This window comes from Talpa europaea (genome assembly GCF_964194135.1).
Source record: "Talpa europaea genome assembly, chromosome: 12".
Lineage (NCBI taxonomy): Eukaryota > Metazoa > Chordata > Mammalia > Eulipotyphla > Talpidae > Talpa > Talpa europaea.
This window is the reverse complement of record NC_140079.1, coordinates 9,444,642-9,467,931: the sequence shown is the minus strand read 5'-3', so window position 1 is coordinate 9,467,931 and position 23,290 is coordinate 9,444,642. Positions and strand designations below refer to the sequence as shown.

The following is a 23,290-nucleotide window of genomic DNA, read 5'->3' as shown; positions in this document are numbered from 1 at the left end:
GAGGAGGAAGCAAGCCCAGAGAAGGGGGGGCGTACCCCAAGGATGCACGGCAGTCAATACGGTTAATCAAGCACCTACTCTGCGTTGCTCATCTGCCCCTGGTGAGAACCTGGCGCGGAGGGTTGTCACCTCAGCCCACTCGTGAGGACACTGAGGCTCCAGGGGCGCAGGACATGAGGAAGAGGGCCAAGGACCAGGGGTGCACTGGCTGCCTGCAGGCTGGGGAGGGATGAGTTAAATGGCACGAAGGGGGTGTTGGGAGGGGGCCTCTCTCCTCAGCCCACCCTCCCCCGTGGCCAGGGCCCCTGGGACTCCCTCTGGCCACTCTGCCAAGTTCCTAGACAGTCCTGGAGCGATGGGGCGACTGAGGCAGCTGGAGAAGGCAGCTGTAAGCAGAGCTGGTAATGAGACCTGCATGGAGCTGGGGCCCGGCTGCTGGGCTGGGTTACTCGATCCCCCGGGGGACGCCTGGCCCCAGAGCTGGAATCCTGGGGCAGTGGGCTAACAGGAGCTCCTTCTGTGGAACTGGAGACGGCATCCTGCCCCCTGCCCCATCTTTTCCAGGGCAGATGGAGAAAGAGGGCCTGAGTCTAGCCCCAGGCACTGAGTCTCTGCCATGGTCTGGAGAGGTCCAGAGAGGGGGAGCTGCTGGCCGCGGTCCCCTAGAAAGGTCATTGCACATAGAGCAAGCACGTCACCAGCTCCCGTTCTCGTGCCATATTTTGCAGGCATGAAATCAAGGCTCAGTGTCTTGTCTGGAAACGGGGGAGCACCCAGGGGTGTTCCCTTAGGATAGCAACCTCCCCCACTGCTGTGACCTGCTTGCAGTCTCCAGGCCTTTGCAGTTTCCTCCACTGGATCATCCTTCCCTCTCACTCTTCAGGCTTGAGCTCAACTGTCCTCCCTGCCCCCCCAGGAGGTCCCTGACCACTGGCCAAAGCAGCCCCCTTTGCCACCACCCTCCATCCTTCAATCATTCTGTGCATTTTTGTCACAGTGCTTCACCATCATTACAGATATGTGCACCCCCATCTTCCCCCTGGACCAGGACCCCACAAGGGCAGGGCTTTGCAAGTGTCTTATTCTCTGCTGTGTCCCCCTGCCTGGATCAGTGGCTGGCACACAGCTGGCACAGAGTAAAATTGTTCATCCAGTGAGTGACTGAATTGCTTCCAATTTAGGGTACAAGGAGAACCAGAGCTAGGCCTGGATGCTCTCAGGCTGGCTGAATCTGAAGAAGGAGTAGTGGCTGGGGGAGTTCAGGGAAACTAAGGCAGTCAGGAAGGCTTCCTGGAGGAGGGAACATCCATATGTAGCCGTAACTGGTGAGCGACCTGCGAGGTGCGCAGGATTTGGTGTGGAGCTTTTAAGGAGAAAGAATGAGGTCACTCAGATCTGGGAGATTGTGAGGCTGTCCTGGAAGGATCCAGGACTTGAAAAGGCCCAAAAGGTCCTGCTGGCAGAGGTGACAGCCTGAGGAAAGGCCTGGAGGTGGAACTGGCCTATTCTAAGCATTCCTGGTCAGAGGTGAGGGCAAGTGAAAGGTTAAAGTCATCCCCAGGGTGGAAGGTGTCTTTAAACATGAAAGAATGAAGCTGGCTTTCTTCTGTGGGGCAATAGGGAGCCATGGTAGGTCTTTGAGCAGGAGAGTGGCAGATCCTGCGCTGATTTTGGATGTACAGTTAAAGGAGTTCCATGGTGAGGGGGTGTCAGAGAACAGGTGGCGTTGCCTTTCACGGGCCTTTCAAAGCCTGTGCTGAGATTGCCCAGGCCAGAGAAGGGATCTAAACAAGTCTTTCCTCTAAAGGACCGTCCACAATGGTGGCCACTGGCCACGGGGACCTGTTGGATCATATGCAGCCGATCCATATGGATTCTAAATATAAAACATACACCAACTCCAAAGGTTAAGCACAAAAAACAGAGTGTGGAATGTCTCGTTAATCATTGATTACATATGGAAATGACAATATTTTGGGTCTGTTGGGTTAAATAAAACAAAGTATTAAAATGAACTTCACCTTTACAATGAGGCTACTAGGAACTTTGAAACCACGCATGTGCACGGCCGGTTTCTATCGGAGGGTGAGGTCTAGACTCTGTCCTTCCATCTGATAGAAGCGATCTGGGGGTGGACCATTAGAAGTCACAGTTTGTAATTGGGGAAAACTGCGGTACAGAAAAGTGACGTGACCATTGGGGGTCTTGACGCTGAGAAGCAGCAGAGCCAGGAATTGAATCCAGGCCACCAGATTCCAGAATCTACACTGCGAACACGGGGCTCTTCACCGGGAAGTGTTTCCTGACTGCCTCACCTCTGTGCCAGTTCCCCTCACAGGAATTCTCGGTTGGGCTGGGCAGACATGGCTAGTGGCCAGTCTGATACCCACAGTTCATTGGGGTCCTCAGAAACTACTTGACAGTCAGAATGTCACCAATGGGGGGGGCAGTGTATGTGCTTGGACACAGGTGTGTGCACACAGATACAGGTGACCTGCCCCCCCCCCCCGGGCACATGAGCAGACGTGAGCTGTGGCTGCATCTACAGAAACGTGTGAACATAGATCCCCGGGCCATGCTGTGGGCTTTGGGGGTCTGTGATCCAGTGAGAGGCTGGAGGTCAGTCTGCCCTGGACTCAACTCCAGATCTGTGCTATGTTGCCTGCTCACACAAGGGCCATGAGCATCATGGAGCACCAAGTGTGCCTTACACTGTGGGGAGTCCCGCGGTCAGGGCACCCCCAGACCTGCCCTCACAGCGCTCAGTCCAGGGGAGCATTCGGGCTCTGAACACACAGTTACGTGCATGATTGTTTTATTCAGGTGGGTCTGTGCGTAAGCCAAGCTTCTCTGAACTACTGTGCGTGCTAAGCAGTTACTACACAAGATTTTGCAAAAGCGCAGGCTCCGGTTGGACGGGTGTGGAGCGGGACAGGGGAGTCCGATGCTGCAGGTCAAGGACCACACTCAGAGTAACAGTCTCTGAAGCGCCCTTCGAGAGTGTGACACTGGCCAGGGGGCTAAGGGGTGATGGGGAGAGGAGAGGCTGCTAGACTTTGGGAGGGTGGTTGAAGGCAGGGGGAATCTCTCTGAGGAGGTGGAGTTTCAGGAAGGACCTGAAATAAGGAGCGAGCCAGCCTGGCCTATTGGAGAACAGCAAGGAGGCCTGTGTGGCTGGGGCAGTGAGCAAGCGGGGAGTCAGGGAGGAGATAAGGGTAGATTGGGAAGTCCTGCTAGGCGGCTTGTACCCCAAGGATGGGGGAGCCCTGAGGGCTGTGGGTGGAGGAGGCACAGGGCCTGACTGGGTGCTCACAGCCGCACCCTGTGGCTGCTTGGAGAGGAGAGACAGGGGCTGGGAGGGGGTGCGAGTGTCAAAGGCAGAGCAGAGGACCAGGTAGGGGGAGGCAGTGGTCCAGGTGGGAGGTAATGGGGTCTTGCCAAAGAATGAACTGGGAAGGGGTGAAAGTTCTGGATACCTGTGAAGGCAGAGGCCACAGGGCTTGCTGACATTCAACCTGAGTGTGAGAGATTGAGGCTGGCTGGGGGTTCTGTTTGGGGGAAGGTTCCCAGGTGTGGGCTGAGCCATCAGCTGAGACAGGGGGGAGCAGGGAGGTGCTGGTTGGGGTGGGGGCATCAGTTGTCGTTCAATAGGTTAATTTGCTCTGATGTTCAACTACCGGTGAGTCTCTCCACAGATTTTTTTCATTTGTTGTTTGTTTGGGAACTTAGTAACTCATCCTAAAATTTATACTGAAGCACTAGAGGGGTCAAGAGTAGCCCGGACACCTTGCCTCCCCAAGAAGTGCCAAGTGAGAGAATGTTCCAGAAGGAAATTTGAACCAATGACAAAGTTATAGTAACTAAGGTAGTGTGGCATTTAGGAAGAGGGTCTGGGGTCAGTGCAAGAATGGGTTTCCCAGGAAGATGGTGTGAAGTAGGGCGCCCTGGAGGGAATTGCTGCCTCTGCCTGGGTTGCCTCATCCGTGCCTGGGATTGTGTGCGGGGAATTGGAGGTCCAGCAGAGGGGCTGGCCACAGCCCGAGCCTCCCTGGAGGGGAGGGGCACGTCATGGCCCTGGCTGTGCCTCCGCCCAGAGCACGCACCCACGGGCTGCAGGCAGGGGCTCAGCGCCCGCAGACACATGCCCTCAGACATGCGGGCGCAGGGGTGCACGGCACATTGGGGCTGCACATGCCAGCCAAGTGGCTCCCCGCAGCTGGCCCTGTGTGGTGGTTCCCGGTGGCCAGGTGCTGGGGCAGGTGGTGGGGCCACTTCCGGGCAGGCGGGCGCCGGGCGGCTGCTGGCAGGAGGGCCTTGAGTTTCATGGAGAGAAGCAGATGGTCTTGAGGGGACGGGCGAGGCGCTAAGACCTCCCGTGAGAGGCCTCCGAGAGCCCTGATCTGGTGCCGTGGCGGGCCGGTAACCTAAGGCCGGGTTTCAGTCTCGGCTCCACAGCTTCCATTTGGGCAAATGACTTGACCCTCTGCGCCTCGATTTCCCAGGCTGTATCCGGGCCACATCAAACACACCCACCTCTTGGGTGGGTTGCGCAGATTAAATAAGTTAATTTAAGTACTTGCCACGATGCCTGGCACATGGTGAGTTCCTTGTGTTGGCTATTTTTATGATTTATGCAGCTCCCACTGTAAGCCAGGCCCTGCGCTGGGGACGCAAGGGTGGCCAAGACAGACCCGGCCCTGGCCTCTCAGGGACTCCCAGCCCCGTGGGGAGACAGAGAGTTAACAGGCAGCTAGAGGTAGGGTGGTTGGAGCACTTGGGGAGGGGGGGAAGCAGGCGCTTTGGAAGTCCGGAGGAGGCCTCTGCCCAGTCTGGGGCATCACCTGGGAAGCCTTCTGGAGGAGGCATCTGAAACCTCAAGGAGGTGGTCACCAGGTTACCGGGAGCACAAGGAAGGAGTTCCAGGCAGAGGGAACAGCAAGTAAGGCGTCTGGAGGAGGAGCTGGAAGGGAGGAGGAGCTGAAGCTTCATCCAAGGGTGCTGGGAAGCCATAGAAGGGTTTGAGCAGGACATGGCGAAGTCTGGAGACATCTGTGGCTGTCACAAGTGGGGGTGCTTCTGGCATCGAGTAGGCAGAGGCCAGGGTTGCTGCTCAACACCCCACAGTGCTCCAAACAGCCTCCCACCCCCAGAACAGACCCTAGTTTACAGCAGGGGAGAAACAGGAGAGATTTGAATTCTGGAAAGATCCCTTTGCTGCCTTGAGGAGGAGACAGAGGGGCAGCACTGGGGGCCAGGGAACTAGGTGGGTGGTAGGGCAGTCAGAGCAGATGGGACGAGTGAGCGGCTCTGGAGGGAGCTGGGCAGAGACGGGTGGTGGAGGGGGCAGGGAGGCGTGATCTCGGCCTTCAGCTCAGGGATGATGGGGCATCCCCAGTGGAGGTTCTCTTAGGAGAAGCTGGTCTGAGGCAAAGAAAGAGCTTGGGTCCCCGATGGCCTAGAGTGGATCTGTGGGGCTGCGGGCAGCTGTGGGCAGAGGGAGGACATGAAACCCCTTACTAGCCCCGGGTTGTTGCATTGCAAAGTTAAGAAAACCGGGAGAAAAAAATTAAGCACAAGCTTCCATTTGGACATGGGGCCTCAGTCTGTCGGTCTGTGAACTGGGTGTTACGTTACTGCTGGGGTCACCAGTTGACAGACAGGTGCATAGGCTGGGTGATTATTAATTTGCATGAACATTACTCTGTCCAACATGTAGGACATAGAGACATCTGTGGAAAACCCTGGAACTTCGGAGCCCTGGGTTCAGTCCAGCTGCCACATCCTCTCTGGCAGGGCCACAGTGCCTCAGTTTCCACATCTGCCAAATGGGTTGGATGTTATACCAGTTCTGCTAGAGCCAGTGGGGGTTTGTGGCGTCATCCCTGGTGCCAACACCCACCACAGGATGATGTGTTGCCGTGCCCGTTTTACAGATGAGGAAACTGAGGCCCAGAGCTGGGGAGTGACCTGTCCAGGGCCACATGGCAGGTAAATGGCAGAACTAGGGTTTGTGCCCTTGCAGCCTTGCAGCCTTGGGTGCGGCGTGATCAGGGAAGGGAAGCTATTGTTTGAACTTTCTTATTCTTAGATATTTCTTAAACATTATTCTGAAAAAAAAAAAAAAAAACATGGGATAAGAAGCCCAGGACACCATCACACACCCATTAGGACGGCTATTATCAAAAATCAAAAAATAACAAGCGTTGCTGGGGAGATGGAGCTATTGAACCTTGTGTGCTGCTGCCAGGAGCGGGGGTGGTGAGGTCACTGTGGAGGTCAGCATAGAATGACCACATGACCCAGCACCCTCCTAGACACACACACACGTACCCGGGTACATACATGATGCGCGTGTGGGCGCCCACACCCGGCGCAGTGAAAGCAGCATTATTCAGAGAGCAAGAAGCTGGAAGCAACCCAAGCGTCCATCAACAGAGACGCAGAGACACATGGTGTGTCCATGCAGACAGGGGAACGTTCTCCTGCCTTAAAGAGGAAGGAAATTCGGACACAGGGAACAATGTGGATGGGCCTTAAGGACACGAAGCTTCGTGAAACAAGCCAGACACAGGACACGGTGTGACCCACTCCCAGGAGGGCCCCAGGGGAGCCACATCCATAGAGACAGGAAGTAAAGGTGCTGCCAGGAGCCCGGGGAGGGGAGAGAAGGGATGTTAGAGGTTAATGGGGCCTGAGCTCCAGTTGGAGAAGATGAAAAAGTTCTGGAGCTGGAGGGTGGGTTCGGCTGCGCAACAGCGTGAACGTGCTTAATGCCACTGAGCTGAGCACTTAAACATGGTGAAGATGGTAAATGTTATATATATTTTACCACCATGTAAAAATTGTTTAAAAAAAGAAAAAGAAGGCACAGAGCAGACACCCAAAAAACTGGGCACCCTGGGCAGGTGGGGTCGGGGAAAGAGGCTTGAAGGTCCAGCAGCATGAGGGTGGGAAGGTGCTATCGGGGCAGCAGTCAAGTTGGGGGCCTTGAATGCCAGGTGAGCAGGGCCTGGGAGGTTGGTGGGAGCCACTGAAGCTGTGGAGCAGGGGAGGGGCCCGGGGAGGAAACCCTTGAGGAAACAGGGTCATGACCTCACACGCATGGGATCCTGGCATCCGCTGAGTCACAAATCCTGGAAGTGCAGGTCAGGGAGCGGAAGCCCTGCCGGGCCACGCAAGACCTTCCTGTTTTCTGGCCCTGAATCCTCAGAGCACTCCAGGGGCAAAGATCCCGCGTCACCTTCACTTCCAGGGCTGCAGAATCCCAGAGCTGTGAGGCCAGGGCAGGGCATGGCAATGTCCCTGATACTCAGGCAGGGAAACTGAGGCACAGGGCTTGCCCAGAAAAACAAGGCTGCCTCATTTCTTATTCAGGGTCTCCAGGAGATGGACTGTGCCCCTTCTGGAAGGGGCATGGAGGGCTGGGTTCCAGAGGGTGAGTTCTGTGCACGTTTCCACCAACCAGACCATCACTGGGAGACTCGGCTCCATACCTCTGGAAGGTTCTTCACATTATCTTGAACGGGAGGGGAAACAGATCCCCTGGAGTGCTAGTGAGGGGCCTGTCACAGGGGTACCCCGTGAAGGATAGAAAGGCTGGACTGGGGAAGGCAGCCAGACTTACTGGGACTGCTAGAATACTCAGCAATGCTAAAATATTGCAGTTCCCAGGTTGTGATTTATAAAATTCCAAGAGCCTTTGAATTCCTTTAGTCTTTAATTTTAAGATTTTTTTGTTTCAGTTCTAAGAATTCTTAAATATACTTTTGAGATTGAATTTTAAAATGTTTTGAGGTGCTGTATCTATTAATATTCTCATTATTATTAATTTTTGTTAGAAATCATTTCCTGAGATTTCACTAAAGTGTCAGAAAGTTGTACTGATAATTAAATAAGTGCTGCTATTATTGTCGTTATCGCCATGATTATTGTAATTTTTTATTATCATCCTAAAGGGGAATTTTTCTGGGACTTGGTCTACATTGCTGCGGCTCGCCTGCCCTCTACCGGCGATTGGCGGTACTGCAGGCCTCCGCGCTCACCGCCCCGCCCCTCGTCTTCAGGTGTCACCTCCCTTCGCCCCAACCTCGCCATGCGGACCCCGAGAGCGTCCCCTCCCCGTCTGGCTCTACTGCGCCTACTGCTGCTACTGGGGGGCGCCCACGGTCTCTTCCCCGAGGAGCTGCCACCTCTCAGTGTGGCCCCCAAGGACTGTAAGTGGGGATCCTGGGGCGGGGGGTGTGGCGAGGGAGGCTCCGGTGTCCCAGCTGGGTCTGCTGCCTTCCTCCCCCCAGGGGCTGTGCTCACCCCAACCCTGGGTCACACCCTTCCCTCCCCCTCCTCTAGACCTGAACCACTATCCCGTGTTCGTGGGGAGCGGGTCGGGACGCCTGGCCCCTGCAGAGGGCCCCGATGACCTCAACATCCAGCGGGTCCTGAGGGTCAACAGGACGCTCTTCATCGGGGACAGGTACGGGGGATTGTCGCGCAGGTTGTGCCGGGTAAGGTGTGGGGAGCAGGTGGAGGCATTTTTAGATGGGATCTGTGTGACCATGGAAGGGGACTTTTGAGGATTACGAATTTGGCTTTTGTTTTTTTAAAGACTTATTTATTTATGCACACAAGAGCTGGGGTACAGGCCAGAGTTGTGGGTGGTGAGAGGATTTACCAGAGACAGAGTGGGGAGCAGAACAGGCAGATGTACTGAAGTACACTGCTGAGGGGAGCAGCGGGGAGACAGGAGAGGTCTGCCGCGCTATGTGGGTTGCTCCCAGGCCGGGGATCGAACTCGTGCTGCAGAGGCTGCGGACTGCCCCATAGTGCGGTGCTCAACCCCTTGCGCCACCAGGGAGCCCCGGGTTCTGAATTTGGGGTGTGGTAGGAGCCGGCTATGGTGGGTGTGTTAGCAGGTGGGGACAGCTGGGTGTCTACAGAGGATGCTGAAGTGGCACCCCAGGGCTTCTCTCAGGAGGTGACATTTGAGTTGAGACTTGAATGATATGGAGCCAGCCATGGGGAAATCTAGGGAAAATCCAGGCAGAGGCCACAGCCCCAACCTACCCTGAGATAGGATCGTGCCTGGCTTGTTGGAGGAGCGGCAAGGAGGCCTGCCTGACCGGAACAGAACAAGGGAAAAGGATAGGGTGTAGGGAGGAGAAGGGGAAGGCGGGGCAGGGCCTTGTGGGCATGGAGGTGTCTTTCACAAAGCAAAGTGGGAGCCCCAGAGGGCTGTGAGCAAAGTGGGGCCTGGCCCTGAACCCTCTGCTCACAGGCGCCCTCTGGTGGTTGTTTCTGGAAGGACCGACTGGGGCTCATTGGGGAGCCTGGGGAACCAGGGAGGGCCCTGGTTCAAGTGGGTCATAATGGAGGCTAGACAGGGACTGAAAAGAGGGTGGATTCTTGATAGACAGTAAAGGCAGATAGCACTGGCTGATGTGGGAAGGGGAGTTAAGCATGACTTCTAGGTTTTGACCTGTACCCATGGAAGGACAAAGCTGCCCCCCTAGGATGCAGGTTTGGGGCGAGGGTTGGGTACAACATGGCCCTGTTGAGTATGAAGCCCCCCTGAGTCTCCCCAGAAGGGCAGCTGGACCTCGAATCTGGATCTTGGGGGCCCAGACTGGAAGCAGGACTGCTGGCCGAGCTTGTCAGGGTGTGGACGGGGTTAGATGCCCTGGAATGGATGAGGCTGCCCAAGAAGGGTACTGTGGGGAGACAAGGACAATGACCCAGCCCTGGGCAACAAGTGGCGTAGCCCAAGGGGGCACCAGAGAAGTGGGAGGGAAGTTAAGCAATTTGGGGGGGTGTCCTGAGGGGTTCCCAGGAGGAAGGGGGACCAGCCCTGAGGGACCCCATGACTTTGGCTAGGGCAGTTTCTGCAGCATTATGGGGAGGAGACAGGTCTTGGGGAGACTGAGAGATGCGGAAGGGAACATGCGATGTAAAAGCACTGGGCAGCTCACACTGGGTGCAGGCCCCAGGGCCGCAGGCATGTGAGCATGAGGTGGCATGTTAAGGCATGTGGGCTGCACCAGCACCTGTAGGCCATTCTAGGCGTGAGGAAGCAGGTGAGGCGAGGGAGTAGGTGTGGTGGGGACTCGCATGGCAGCTGCGTGGTCGCGCACCTGCGTGTTCTCAGATGGACACCACGTCTTCTGTTGGGAGGTCGTAAGGTGGCGGGGTGGAGGCCCCTCAGTCCAACTAACTATACCCGTCCCCAGGGACAACCTGTACCGGGTGGAGCTGGAGCCCCCCACGTCTTCAGAGCTGCGGTACCAGCGGGTGAGCAGGGGGCTCAGATGGGAGGGAAGGGCCATGGTTTAAGGGGACCTAACACTGTGTTAGGGTGCAAGGTGGGCTTGGCTCTGCCGGGCAGAGGTTTCTGGGTCTGTCAGGACCCTGCTCCCCTCACCAGCTCCCTCTGTCCTCAGAAACTTACCTGGCGTTCCAACCCCAGCGACATCAACGTGTGTAGGATGAAAGGCAAACAAGAGGTGAGCCCTGGCCGCGCCCCCAGCTCTGGCCTTGCTCTGACACACCCCAACCCAGACCCAAGTGGTCCTCGGCAGTCACTACTGTCAACTCTGGTCTTGGCATAGTCCCACCCCCTAATGACCATGGATACAGTATATCTCCCTGTCTAGATCCCTGTCTAGATCCTTCCCTTAGTCATGGCCAAACCTCCAACCCGCTCCTACTTTGGCCTCTGCCAGAGCCTGACCTGTGACAGGGGCCCCAGCCCTGACCACGCCCACATCGCTGGCCCCTCCCACAAGACCACCTAGATGCCCTGGCTCCGCCTCCCACCCGTGTCAGGCCCTATCACAGCCCACCGACATGGCCACGCCCACACGTGTGACCACACCCCCTTGACTTATCTTCCCAACCCCCTAGGCCGAGTGTCGAAACTTTGTAAAGGTGCTGTTACTTCGAGACGAATCCACGCTGTTCGTGTGCGGTTCCAACGCCTTCAACCCTATATGCGCCAACTACAGTGTGAGTCTCCGCTCTCCAGCGGCCCTGCCTGCTGGCCTTCCAAGCCCTGGCCTTGGCCCCTGGCCTCCGCTCGCCCTGCGATTTCCCAGGCTGCATGTCTTGTACAGGAAGCCTTACTGCACAGGCCCTCCCTGTCCCTATCCCAGAGCTCAAGAGGAGGCTTCCTAAGGGGTCAGGGAAGCTGGAACTACATAAGCGACGACCCAGGGATAGGCCTGACTAGGACTGAATCTTAGACTCATTTATGGATCAGAAAACCAAGACCCAGAGAGGTTGGGTGACTGACCTAAGTCACACAGCATCCCAGAGAGCCAGGGTTCCCCTTGGAGATGGGGATTGGGGCAGTCAGGGGTACCAGGCGTGACCAGGAACTGTTCTCAGACTCTGTCTCCCCTGCAGATGGACACGCTGCAGCCTCTCGGGGAGAACATCAGTGGCATGGCCCGCTGCCCGTACGACCCCAAACATGCCAATGTCGCCCTCTTCTCTGGTGAGTGTCCCCCAATGCTGACCATCTGATGGGGTCCCTACCCTGAGCAATGCATCACATTTTCCTCTCTTGAGTTGGGGTCTTTTAGAAAGCAGCCAGGAGATCATCCAGCTGTGAAATAGGCAGAATCTCATCCCAGGATCTAGACTCAGCTGGGCTGGGGGCGCAGGTAGGGCCAGCACTCTGCCTAGAGACAGGCGTTCACGCAGGCTCAGGGCTGTCTTGGAAAATGGAGTTTTGCCCCAGCTGGCCTTTAGCCTTTACTGCCTAACTTCTCACCTGCCTCCCCCTCCATGGACCACAGATGGGATGCTCTTCACGGCCACTGTTACTGACTTCCTCGCCATCGATGCAGTCATCTACCGCAGCCTTGGAGACCGGCCCACCCTGCGCACCGTGAAACATGACTCCAAGTGGTTCAAAGGTACAGTGACCTGGCAGGGCTGGCATTCGTCACATCCCCCCACCAGAATAAGAGTACCAGGACAGACAGGGAGGAGAGTCCATCTCACCTTTGGAACTCGTTGGCCTCTTTGATAATAAAGCTACAGGAATGATAATAAAGCTACAGGAATGATTTAAGTTTGATCTAAAGTAGAACTTGCTGGAGATGGGTGGTTTCAAAATCTGAAGTGGAGCTACCAGAGGGGTATGGTAGGAACTCAGCTCTTTAACGAGAATAGCGGATATTGCTATATTTGGAGATGATTTTAGGCTTCTGACCTTTCTGCCCCCACCAAAAAAAATAGAAAAACTCAACAACTTCGAGTTATTTTATTTTGCATGGGCAATCAACCAATATCCCCCCTTCACCATAAAAGAGCCACCCAGGCTGTGTCCCCAGGCCCAGAAACTCCTTTTCTTGTGTCAGGGGCTGAGTTCTGACCCCTCCTCTCCTACAGAGCCCTACTTTATCCACGCGGTAGAATGGGGCAGCCACATCTACTTCTTCTTCCGGGAGATCGCAATGGAGTTTAACTACCTGGAGAAGGTAAGGCCCTACCTCCTACCCCCACCTCAGAGCCCTGGTAATGGAACATGAAGCTAAGAGGCTCTGATTGTGGGAACCAGGAAGCAGAGGTGAATCCATGAGCCTGGTCCACGAGGCCCTTCACCCCAGCCAGGCTCGGGCATAAGGCTGCAAGGATTCTGTGGAGCAGCCTTGGTGCACACAGCCCTGGGTCATGTCCACAGGTTTGAGCTCAGATATACTCCTGGGTTCAGATATACTCCTGTTGCTATTTGCCCCTCCATCTACCATCCATTTATCTGTCCTTCGTCTGCTCTCCAGTCATCTGTCTGCTCATACCCGCCCCCTAACTTAGCCACACTCTCACCCACCTATCTGCTCTTCATCCCACCCAGACGCCTGTCGGCTCATTTATCAATCTATCCATCTACCCATGACCCACTCAACAACTCAGCCGTCCTCCATCCTTCCTTCCATTTACCTGTCACCAGCCCTGCCATGCACCTAGCCCTCTGGCCACCTTCTCCCATTCATTCTCTTGTTCATTCACTTCTCCGTGCACCTGTTCACGCGTCCATTACCATGCACTGATCTGCCTTCCTGCTTATCAATCTATCCATCCACCATGCATTTCCCCTTCTATCTGCCCACCCTTCTGAATGTACAATTATCTCCTCTTCATAAGCTCTTCACCCATTCCAGTCAGCCTTTTATCCATCCATCGATCCACTCATCCATTTCTCTATCATTATCTCCTTCATCTGTTCATCTATCTACTCATCCTGCATGCACCTAGACATTCATCCACTTATCCATCCATCCATCCATCATCCATCCATCATCCATCCATCCATCCATCCACCCATCCATCCATCCATCATCCATCCATCCACTCATCTACTTGTACTCTTACCCACCCATCTATTCATCTCTCCTCCCCTCATGCAAGGGGCTAAGACAGCTAAGTACCCAGAGAGCCATTTACTACTAGAGTGACCATAGGCTGGCTTCTTTTTCTCTATGCCTTGATTTTTCCATCTATATAATGGAAATATCAGTAGACTCTCCTTTGCAGAACTTTGGGAGAAATGTAAGAGATGAGAAGAAAGTGCCTGGTCATTGCGAGTGAGTCATAGGTGGAAGCGATTATGGCTATGATGGTCTCCTTGCTACAATCATCATATCCTCCTCACATTTCTGCTGGGGAACCTGTTGCCCTGGGTGCCTTGGTGTGGTGGGCGGGAGCCAGAACCAGCCTACGTGCTTGCCTGCGAGGCAGGCAACATGGATTTCAGGTAGGTCTTCCTGGGACCTAGGACTCAGGCCCCACCTGCCTGCTGTCGTGCCCAGGTGGTGGTGTCCCGCGTGGCCCGGGTGTGCAAGAATGATGTGGGAGGCTCCCCGCGTGTGCTGGAGAAACAGTGGACCTCCTTCCTGAAGGCGAGGCTCAACTGCTCTGTGCCCGGGGACTCCCACTTCTACTTCAACGTGCTGCAGGCCGTCACAGGCGTGGTCAGCCTAGGGGGGCGGCCTGTGGTCCTTGCTGTCTTCTCTACCCCCAGCAACAGGTGAGCGGGCACTGATGGGAGCAAATCGCAAGCGTTGGGTGGCCATGGATGGAGAGGTCCCACATTCACTGATCACCTATTTCTGGAAACCTGGGCTGGGCCAGATTGGACCCCAAGGAGGCCTCAGTTTTTTAGGACAGGATGGGACATAAGCAGACACTGACCCTTTAAAGTCCTTTAGTCAGAACTGGGCAGATGGGAGATAGCTGCAGCCCTACTTGGGAGGAGGCCAGGGAAGGCTTCCTGGGTGAGGGGACATTGGATCTAGGTTTTGATGAGTGCAAAGGAAAAGGGAAGAGTGCTCTAAGTTACAGAAACAGCACGTGCAAAGGCCCTGGGGCTACAATGAGCTTGATACATTTAAAGAAGGAGACTCGTGGCTACAGTGGAGAGAGTGGGGAGAGAGTGGAAGATGTGAGGGTAGAGAGGTTACAGGCAACTAGGAAGAGCCTGGACTTTATGCTGAGACTTCTAGGGAGCCATGGAAGCTTGAGAAGCAAGAGAGGGACAAGGTCAAATTTGCAACTTCGTCAAAATCTCCCAGAGAATGGGTTGAAAGAGGGCAAGAGTGACATCTAGGAGGCTCAATGTCCAGGCAAGTGACAGTGGGTGGAAGAGGGTGTCCTGGAAGAGCCTCCTGTGGCCCCGAGTGAGTGCTGACCGAGAGCTGGAGTGACAGAATTGGGAGGGTGGCAGCAGCTCAGCTCAGGGGTCTGAGCATTGACGGCGCGGGAGGAGGATTCCTGCATGCTGTTGGCTGGGGGGACACCCGGCCAGGCTCACCCTTCCCTTTCTTCTACCGCCCCCCGCCCCCTAGCATCCCTGGCTCGGCCGTCTGTGCCTTTGACATGATGCAGGTGGCTGCTGTGTTCGAAGGCCGTTTCCGCGAGCAGAAGTCCCCAGAGTCCATCTGGACGCCTGTGCCGGAGGATCAGGTGCCGCGGCCCCGGTAAGAGCCTCCCGTCTGGAAACGGGCGCTGGCCCTAGGGCGGGACTCAGGTGGTTATTTAGCCATCGCTGAGTTGAGCTACACCCATTAGGCAGTTGGGGAAAACCAAGGCCCTTTGGGCAGGGCAGTAGGTCCCTAAGCCTGCCCCAACCCCTGCCTCCGCTAGGCCCGGCTGCTGTGCGGCTCCCGGCATGCAGTACAACACCTCCAGCGCCTTCCCTGATGAGATCCTCAACTTCGTCAAGACCCACCCTCTGATGGACGAGGCAGTGCCGTCGCTGGGCCACGCTCCCTGGATCGTGCGCACCTTGATGCGGTGGGTCCCCACATTTGGTGGGGTCCTGGTCAGCCAGGGGGTGGGCAGGAGCCCAGGCCAGGATGCTGGGCACATAGAAAGGAGGGAGCCGTCTGCAGGCTGGAGGAGGAGGGGAAGGGCAGATGCTGAAAACAACTCCAGGGCTTCCCAAAGAGACGGAAACAGAGGGAGACACAGAGAGAGGGAGAGACACACACACCAGGAGAAAGATGAAGAACACAGAGGGAGATGCAGAGAAAGAAACGGAGGCAGGGCCTCCCTGGTGGCGCAGGGCTTAAAGACAGTGCTATCAAGCACGGCCAGCCACCGCACCACGAGTTCCATCCCCGGCCAGGGGGCTACCCACACGGCGTGGCAGCCCTCTCCTGGCTCACCCGCTGCTCCCCTCAGCAGTGGATTTCAGTCAATCCACCTGTTCTTCTCCCCACTCTGTCTCTGGTGAATCCGCTCACCCCCGCATCGCTGGCCTGCACCCCAGCTCTTGTGTGCATAAATAAACAAATCTTTAAAAAAAAAAAGAAATGCAAATTAAAGCAAAATTGAGATATCATGTAAAAAAAAAATGGAGACAGAAGGGAGAGAGGGGGAGAGAAAGACACACACGATCCAGGAAGTTCAAGACAGAGAGACACAGGAAGGAGCAGAGCAACACTGAGGGATGGGGAGAGGCAGAGATGGGGAGAAGCAGGCCCAAGGGGGGGCCCAGTGGGGACCTGTTTCTGTCCGTGAGGTGCACCATGTCACCGCAGCCGCCTACCTTGCCGGGCGTGGGTGGTATCACCGCGTGGGCCTGGGGTGACTTTGGGGGCTCTGGGATCAGCCTGACCCTTGCCCCCATCCCGGCCTTAGGCACCAGCTGACGAGAGTGGCCGTGGACGTGGGTGCTGGCCCCTGGGGCAACCAGACAGTCGTGTTCCTGGGATCTGAGGCAGGCACTGTCCTCAAGTTTCTCATCTGGCCCAATGCCAGTGTCTTGGGCACCAGCGGGCCCAGCGTCTTCCTGGAGGAGTTCGAGACCTACCGGCCAGACAGGTGGGGCTGGGCAGAGGCCAGGAGGCGGGGCAGGTGGGCAGGGAGATGGAATGCCCCCTTTGAGTCTTACCAATCTGCTCACCCCCAGGTGTGGACGGTCTAGTGACGACGAGACAGGGCAAAAGCTGCTGAGCCTGGAGCTAGACACAGCCTCAGGTGGCCTGCTGGCAGCCTTTCCCCGATGTGTGGTCCGAGTGCCAGTGGCCCGATGCCAGCAGTACTCGGGGTGCATGAAGTAAGTGCTTCCCACCCACCCCCAGATCAGCTGCAGGAGGCAAGAAAAGGGGTGGAAAGGAGATAAACAGGGAAAGAAAGAGCCAAATTGAAGTCCAGGGCACAACAGCATCCTGCTTCATTGAATAATGAGCTAGGCAGCGGACACGGCGTGTGCAAAGGCCCTGGGGCAGGGCCATGCCTGGCATGTGGGAGAACCAGCAAGGAGGCCCGTATAGTTACAGCAGAGCTGGGGGAAGTTAGAGGAGCGCGGAGGGCAGGGAGGGGACAGGGCAGGTCATGTAGGGACTTGTGGGCTGTGGGGAGGAATTGAACTCTGGCCCCGAGTGAGGCGGGAGCCCTTCGAGGACTGTGCAGGGAGAGACAGGGTCTGCGTGACACTTTTAAGAGCAGGACAAGAGAATAGGCGGCGACTGTCTCCCTGCCTCCAAAATGGATAGGGACCAGATGCAGAAGCAGATAAATTGTTGGCACCTCTGGGGTCAGCGTGAGACCCCTTGACGTGAGAACCCTCGCCCACATCTGTCATCAAAGCCATGATGATCCGAAGCAAGCCCGCCTGGCTCCACCCCGGCTCTGCATTTGGGCAAAAGTGACCTCTCCTGAGCGCTGGCTCCCTGATTGCTAAAATGGCAAATGATCAGCCCCACTGCAGAGATTTGCCGTGAGGGCCCTGGGATGGACGGGCCTGCAGGAGAGATTGACTAACCCACATGCCGGGCCCCTGTCTACCGCAGGAACTGTATCGGCAGCCAGGACCCTTACTGCGGGTGGGCCCCCGACGGTTCCTGCATCTTCCTCAGCCCTGGGACCAGGTACCTGGAGGGGAAGGTTGGGGGCGGGGGGGTGTGACCCAGTGTGACGGGACCCCACCCCCGACTCCGTGAGAGGGTTTCTACACCTGCCTCTCTTCCCCCCTCAGAGCTTCCTTTGAACAGGATGTGTCCGGGGCCAGCACCTCAGGCTTAGGGGACTGCACAGGTAAGACAGGGGCAGGAAGGGGGCCTGGAGACTCCATGCTGGACCTCCAGGGCTCTCATGCCCTTTGCCATCCTTGCTCAGCGGGGTGGGTGGGGCTGGCTCCCAGCCAAGCTTTGGAAGGGCAGGGGGTTCTATTTCTATATAGAAGGACAGACAGACCCCGGGACAGAGAGAGACGAGAGACAGATGGATGGATGAGCTTTGAGAGGACAGACAGATGGACATTGAAAGGGTGATACTATGAGGCAGACAGATGGACAGAGAAGACAGACACCAGGGGACAGAGAGACACTGACAGACAGACAGGCTGTGAAAGGAAGAGAGGAAATGAGAGACAGACAGACCGATGCCAAGACAGCCAAGCCCTAGGGTGACAGACGTCACAGACTAGACGGACACACTTTAAGGGGTGAGGCCCCAGAGAAACGGACACCGAGGGACCAATGGGGCTTCAAGGGGAGTGATTTCTCAAGAGAGATGAACTCCCAGAGGACGGGTGACAGATACTGGGGCCTGCGGAAGCGGCGGGAGGTGGGAAGGCCCCAGCCGGCCCCTCAGCCCGTCCTCCCCCCAGGGCTCCTGCGGGCCAGCCTGTCGGAGGAGCGAGCCGGGCTGGTGTCTGTGAACCTGCTGGTGACATCGTCGGTGGCGGCCTTCGTGGTGGGCGCCGTGGTGTCCGGCTTCAGCGTGGGCTGGTACGTGGGACTCCGAGAGCGCCGGGAGCTGGCCCGCCGCAAGGACAAGGAGGCCATCCTGGCCCACGGGGGCGGCGAGTCCGTGCTGAGTGTGAGCCGGCTGGGCGAACGCCGCGCAGGGGGCCCCGGAGGCCGGGGCGCAGGCGGTGGTGTTGGCCCTGGGGCACCCCCCGAGGCCCTGCTGGCTCCGCTGATGCAGAACGGCTGGGCCAAGGCCACGCTCCTGCAGGGCGGCCCCCACGATCTGGACTCAGGGCTGCTGCCCACTCCTGAGCAGACACCACTGCCTCAGAAGCGCCTGCCCACGCCACACCCCCATGCCCTGGGCCCCCGAGCCTGGGAGCATGGCCACCCCCTGCTCTCCGCCTCCGCCTCCTCTTCCCTCCTGCTGCTGGCCCCGGCCCGTGCCCCGGAGCAGCCCCCTGCGCCAGGCGAGCCAGCCCCCGATGCCCGCCTCTACGCCACCCGGCCCTGCCGGGCCTCCCACGGCGACTTCCCACTCACCCCCCACGCCAGCCCGGACCGCCGGCGGGTGGTGTCAGCGCCCACGGGCCCCTCGGACGCAACCTCAGCTGCCGACAGCCTCCCGCGGCCCTGGAGCCCGCCGCCCACAGGCAGCCTCCGGAGGCCGGGGCCCCACGCCCCGCCGGCTGCCGCCCTGCGCCGCACGCACACCTTCAACAGCGGGGAGGGCCGGCCCGGAGACCGGCACCGTGGCCGCCACTCCCGGCCCAGCACGGACTTGGCCCACATCCTCTCCTATGGGGGCACAGACAGGACTGCGCCCCCCGTGCCCTAGACCGGGACCCCCCCATGCCTTGGCAGTGCCAGCCACGGGAACCAGGAGCAAGAGACCCGGCCCAGCTCCGAGTGGGTGCTCAAGACTCCCACCCCACTCTCGTGGGGGCCCCCTCCGCCACACGGAAGCACAATGAGTTCGGCCTCCCCGCAACCCCGGGGCCGCAGGACACTGAGGCGGTTTGGGGGGGTGGTGGGTGGGAGGAATGTGCTATGGATTTGAGGTTGACCTGCGCGTGGATTTGGGTTTGTTTTCCAATTTGCATTTCTTTTGCAGTTTTCTAACCAATTGCACAACTCCGTTCTCGGGGTGGCGGCTGGGGGCATGGAGGCAGCGGGATGTGGGGGGCTACAGCTGCAGACCCAAGCCTCTCCATCCCCCAAAAGGTCCCTCCTCAACCCGGGCTCCTGGCGTGTGTGGGTGTGTGTGCGTGTGCATGCTGTGTTTGTGTGCAAGGGGCCAGGAAGTGGGGAGATGAGCGTGTGTGTGTCCTTGAGGGCTGCTGTGGTGTGCGTGGGGCAGGCCGTGCGTGCATTGTGTGTGTCTGTGTGTGAGCGGGGGCCCCAGTGGCCTGGGCATTGGCTAAGCCAATGCAGGGCTTCCAGAAGGCCCAGGAGCCTCCAAGGTGCCGGTTAGGAGTTTGAAGGGGAGACAGGAGGGGTTTTCAGGCAGGGGTGCCGGGAGGGCCTGCCCAGAAGTCATTGGCAGCAGCTGCCTGAAGGGCTCAGGGGTCTGGGGGGTGGCATAGGTGGGGGGCCCCTGTAAATATGGCCCCAGGGTGGTCAGAGGGTCCCACGACACCTGTCCTTTTGTGACCTCCCCTTGACCTCAGCTGACCATGCATGCCACGTGGCCAGCTGAGTCCTGGACCCTCTCTGGAGTTTGCCTCCCCCATCCCCTCCCCATCAATAAAACTGTTTACAACCACCGGCCCCCAAGGCTCTGGGTCTGCTCTGTCTCCCTGGGGTGGGACCTACACAGTGTCGGAGCATTTGCGGGCTGGGTCAGAGCAGTAAACAGTTCTAAGGAGCTGAGTATCAGGTGGGACCCCATCTTCATCTGGATGAGGGACAGTTTTTGATTGATCCTTTAGCCGATATTTATTGTGCATCTGCTATGCGTGGGCATAAACACCTCTGTCCTCACAGGGTTCACAGCCTGGTGGGGGAGACCAATCATATACAAGTTGATTAAAACTTGATTTGAGGTAATGACATGTGTAATGAAAAACAAGCCAGACAATCAAGGGGGGACTGTGTGGAGGGTGGTGGTCAAGGAGGGCCTCTTGGAGGTGATGATACTTGAGCTGAAGTAGTCCAATGAGAAAGAGCACCAAGGAAGGTGTGCAGAGAGAGCATTCGAGGCAGAGGGCACAGCCAGTGCAAAGACCCTGGGGTAGTAACAAGCTTGGAGAAAGAGCCAGGCAGTCAGTGTGGTTGGAGCAGTGTGGGGGAGGAGGAGCGGATGAGGATAACGGGGGTAGGCGTGCAGGCAGGCAGGCAAGGCCTTGAAGGTAAGGAATATGAATATTTTGTGGTAAAATACACAGAAATGCACATAAATTCAAATTTATCATTTGAACCATTTTGAAGTTCAAAGGCAGACCCAAGTCCATTCACATTATTGTGCAACCACCACCCATTTTTGGAATGTTTCCATCTCCCCAACCTGATACTTTGTTCCCATTAAATTCCACCTCCCCCTCCCCCAGCCTTATGAATTTTAAGTGGGATATGGAGCCATTTGAGGCTTTTAAGCAGGGGGCCTGATCTGATTTCACTCTACAAGATTGCTTCAGCATCTGTCACTGTTCACAGCCCCTCCTTCCAGCCCACGGTGACTGAGCACCTCCTGTGCGCTGGGTCTGGGGGTGGCCCAGTGAGCAATGAAGATCTCGGCTCCCCCTTCATCCTGGGAGAGACAGACATTAAACCAAGAAACACCAAATACCTTGAGGGCGTCTGACCTCTGACCTGGTGTGTATATGTTCCCCAGCTTGCTTGAGAGATACTATGTTTAAAGTGTATAGCTTGATTTCATCTAAGTGTCATTATCTATGGCAAAATGATGGCCGTAGTAAGTCACTTAACACATACACTGTCTCACATAGTTAGCTTTTATTTGAGTGAATCTTATTTTCTGGTGAGAACATTGAAGATGGACTCTTATTTACAGCAACTTTCAAGTACACAATACAGTGTTGTTAACTCTGTCACCATACTAATGGCTGGGTCCCTGGAATTGGTTCATCTTATACTGCAAGTCTGCACCCTTTGATCAACAGCTCCTCTCTCCCCCAACCCCAGCCCCTGGCAACCACCATTCCATTCTCTGTTTCTTGAGTCTGTTTTTTGAGTTGGTTGGTTGGTTTCTTCATTTTTTTGGATTCCACATGTATGTGAGATCATAGTATTTGTCTTTGTCTGCCTGACTTATTTTCACCAGCATAATGCCCTCAAGGTTCAACCATGTTGTCGCAATTGGCAGGATCTGCTTCTTTTTAGTGACTGAATATTATTTCTCTGCATGTGTGTGTTGTTTTTTTTTTTAAGTGTCTTACTCTTTTTGTATTTTTTTAAAGATTTATTTTATTTATACAAGAGCCGGGGTACAGTCCAGATGCGCGGGAGGGTGAGAGGATTCACCAGAGACAGAGAGGGGAACAGAACAGGCAGACTGACGAAATACACTGCTGAGGGGCGCAGCGGGCGCGACAGGAGGTCTGCTTGCTATGTGGGTTGCTACGAGGCTGGCGGGGATCGAACCAGCACTACAGAGGCTGTGGACAACTTCACAGCACTGCGCTCAACTGCCTGCGCCACCAGGGAGGCCCCTGCATGTGTGTGTTTTCTTCATCCACTCAGCTGTCAGCGATGCATTCATTGCCCCCACCTTGGCTGTCGTGAATACTGTCACAGGACATCTCCCGCGCAGGTAGCTCCTGGACATAGAGATTCCATTGCCTTTGGATAAATACCCAGAAATGAGTTACCTAGATCAGATGGAATTTCTTTTTTTTTTTTTTTCTGAGGCTCCTCCATGCTGTTTTCCATAGAGGCTGCGTCAATTTACATTCCCGCCAACAGTTCTTAGGTTTCCTTTCCCCACGTTGTCACCGACACTTGTCATCTCTTGTTTTCTGGAGGGGAGTCATGCTCACAGGTGCCAGGTAGCATCTCAATGTGAGTGACGTCAAGCACCTTTTCATGGACCTGTTGGTCACCTGCATGTCAACTTTGAAAAAAATGTCTGTTCAGTTCCTCTGAACATTTTTATGTGTCCATTTCAGCAGGCCTGCTTCCTGTCCTGTGTGTCCTGCTCTGTCTGGATCAGCTTGGTTTGTCCGTGTATTTTCACCTGTCTCTGTGTGAGCATTGGTGTCTGTGTATTCATGTGTCTGTCTGTCTGTCTGTCTGTCTTTTTCTATGCCTGTGGCTGTCAGTTGCATGTATCTTAGAGCCTGTGTGTCCACTAAGGCAGAGCCCTTAGTCACCCTTGCAGCTGATCAGGGACAAAGCCCGTCAGAGATTGACTGGGGAGAAGAGGCGTTCTGGGTACACCTGAACATTAAGAACTGAACGAGAAAAAAAAAAGTATCAAATGGGTTCAAGCCCGTAAATCACATCCAAAGCATTTTTTTTTTTTTTAAGGAAAACGTGTAGCCTCCAAATACATTTATTAGGAAATGAGAAAATCCAAAACAAATCCACTTCAGGCAAAGAAAGAAAGTGCAGAAGGGCCCTCGGAGGTCAAGTTCAACTTCACAGACAGGGAAACAGACCTGTAAAGGTAAACCCTTTGCGCAATGTCAAAAAGCAATTATGACAAAGCTAGGCTTTTAGAGAGACTTTGTCCGTCCCAGACCATTGTTGGAACAACTAGAGACTTAAGGATCCACTTACTTTTGACCTTTATTTTTAAAATTATTCGATTAAAAAACATGTCATGAACACAAGACAAATGTCCCCTTCGCTGAACTTCCAGGTTGCTCACACGTAACATAAATAGTACATCTTACTCAAGAGCTGGTCCCCTCCCCCAGGAAAAGTGCTTTGCAACTTTGACCTGGGTTGTAGGAAATGGAGACTCAGCCTGGGTGACTTTTGGGTACCTACTCCCCCAAAGTAGAAATCAGTGGGGGGGCTCAGAAGGGAGTGAACAGGCCCCTTATTGTCCTCCCCCTGCCAGGAAATAATTTTGCAATCCTGACCCCTCCCTTTCCCCTGCCTGGTTCAGGCTCAGCCCCTGTCGGGAAAAGGAC

The 23,290-nt window shown here is 55.9% G+C and overlaps 1 protein-coding gene across 1 annotated transcript; it reads left to right on the top strand.

The window, feature by feature from the left end:
* The first annotated feature begins 8,068 nt into the window (after nucleotides 1–8,068).
* Nucleotides 8,069–19,118, top strand: SEMA6B (semaphorin 6B). Its single transcript, XM_084249545.1, has 16 exons — nucleotides 8,069–8,213; nucleotides 8,347–8,470; nucleotides 10,221–10,281; nucleotides 10,431–10,493; nucleotides 10,894–10,995; nucleotides 11,395–11,485; nucleotides 11,790–11,909; nucleotides 12,388–12,476; nucleotides 13,806–14,023; nucleotides 14,841–14,972; nucleotides 15,139–15,288; nucleotides 16,138–16,320; nucleotides 16,409–16,555; nucleotides 17,292–17,369; nucleotides 17,477–17,535; nucleotides 18,110–19,118. Exons 1-16 carry the CDS (start codon nucleotides 8,093–8,095, stop codon nucleotides 19,027–19,029), a joined length of 2,658 nt encoding a protein of 885 aa, XP_084105671.1. The 5' UTR covers nucleotides 8,069–8,092; the 3' UTR covers nucleotides 19,030–19,118.
* The last annotated feature ends 4,172 nt before the right edge of the window (nucleotides 19,119–23,290 follow it).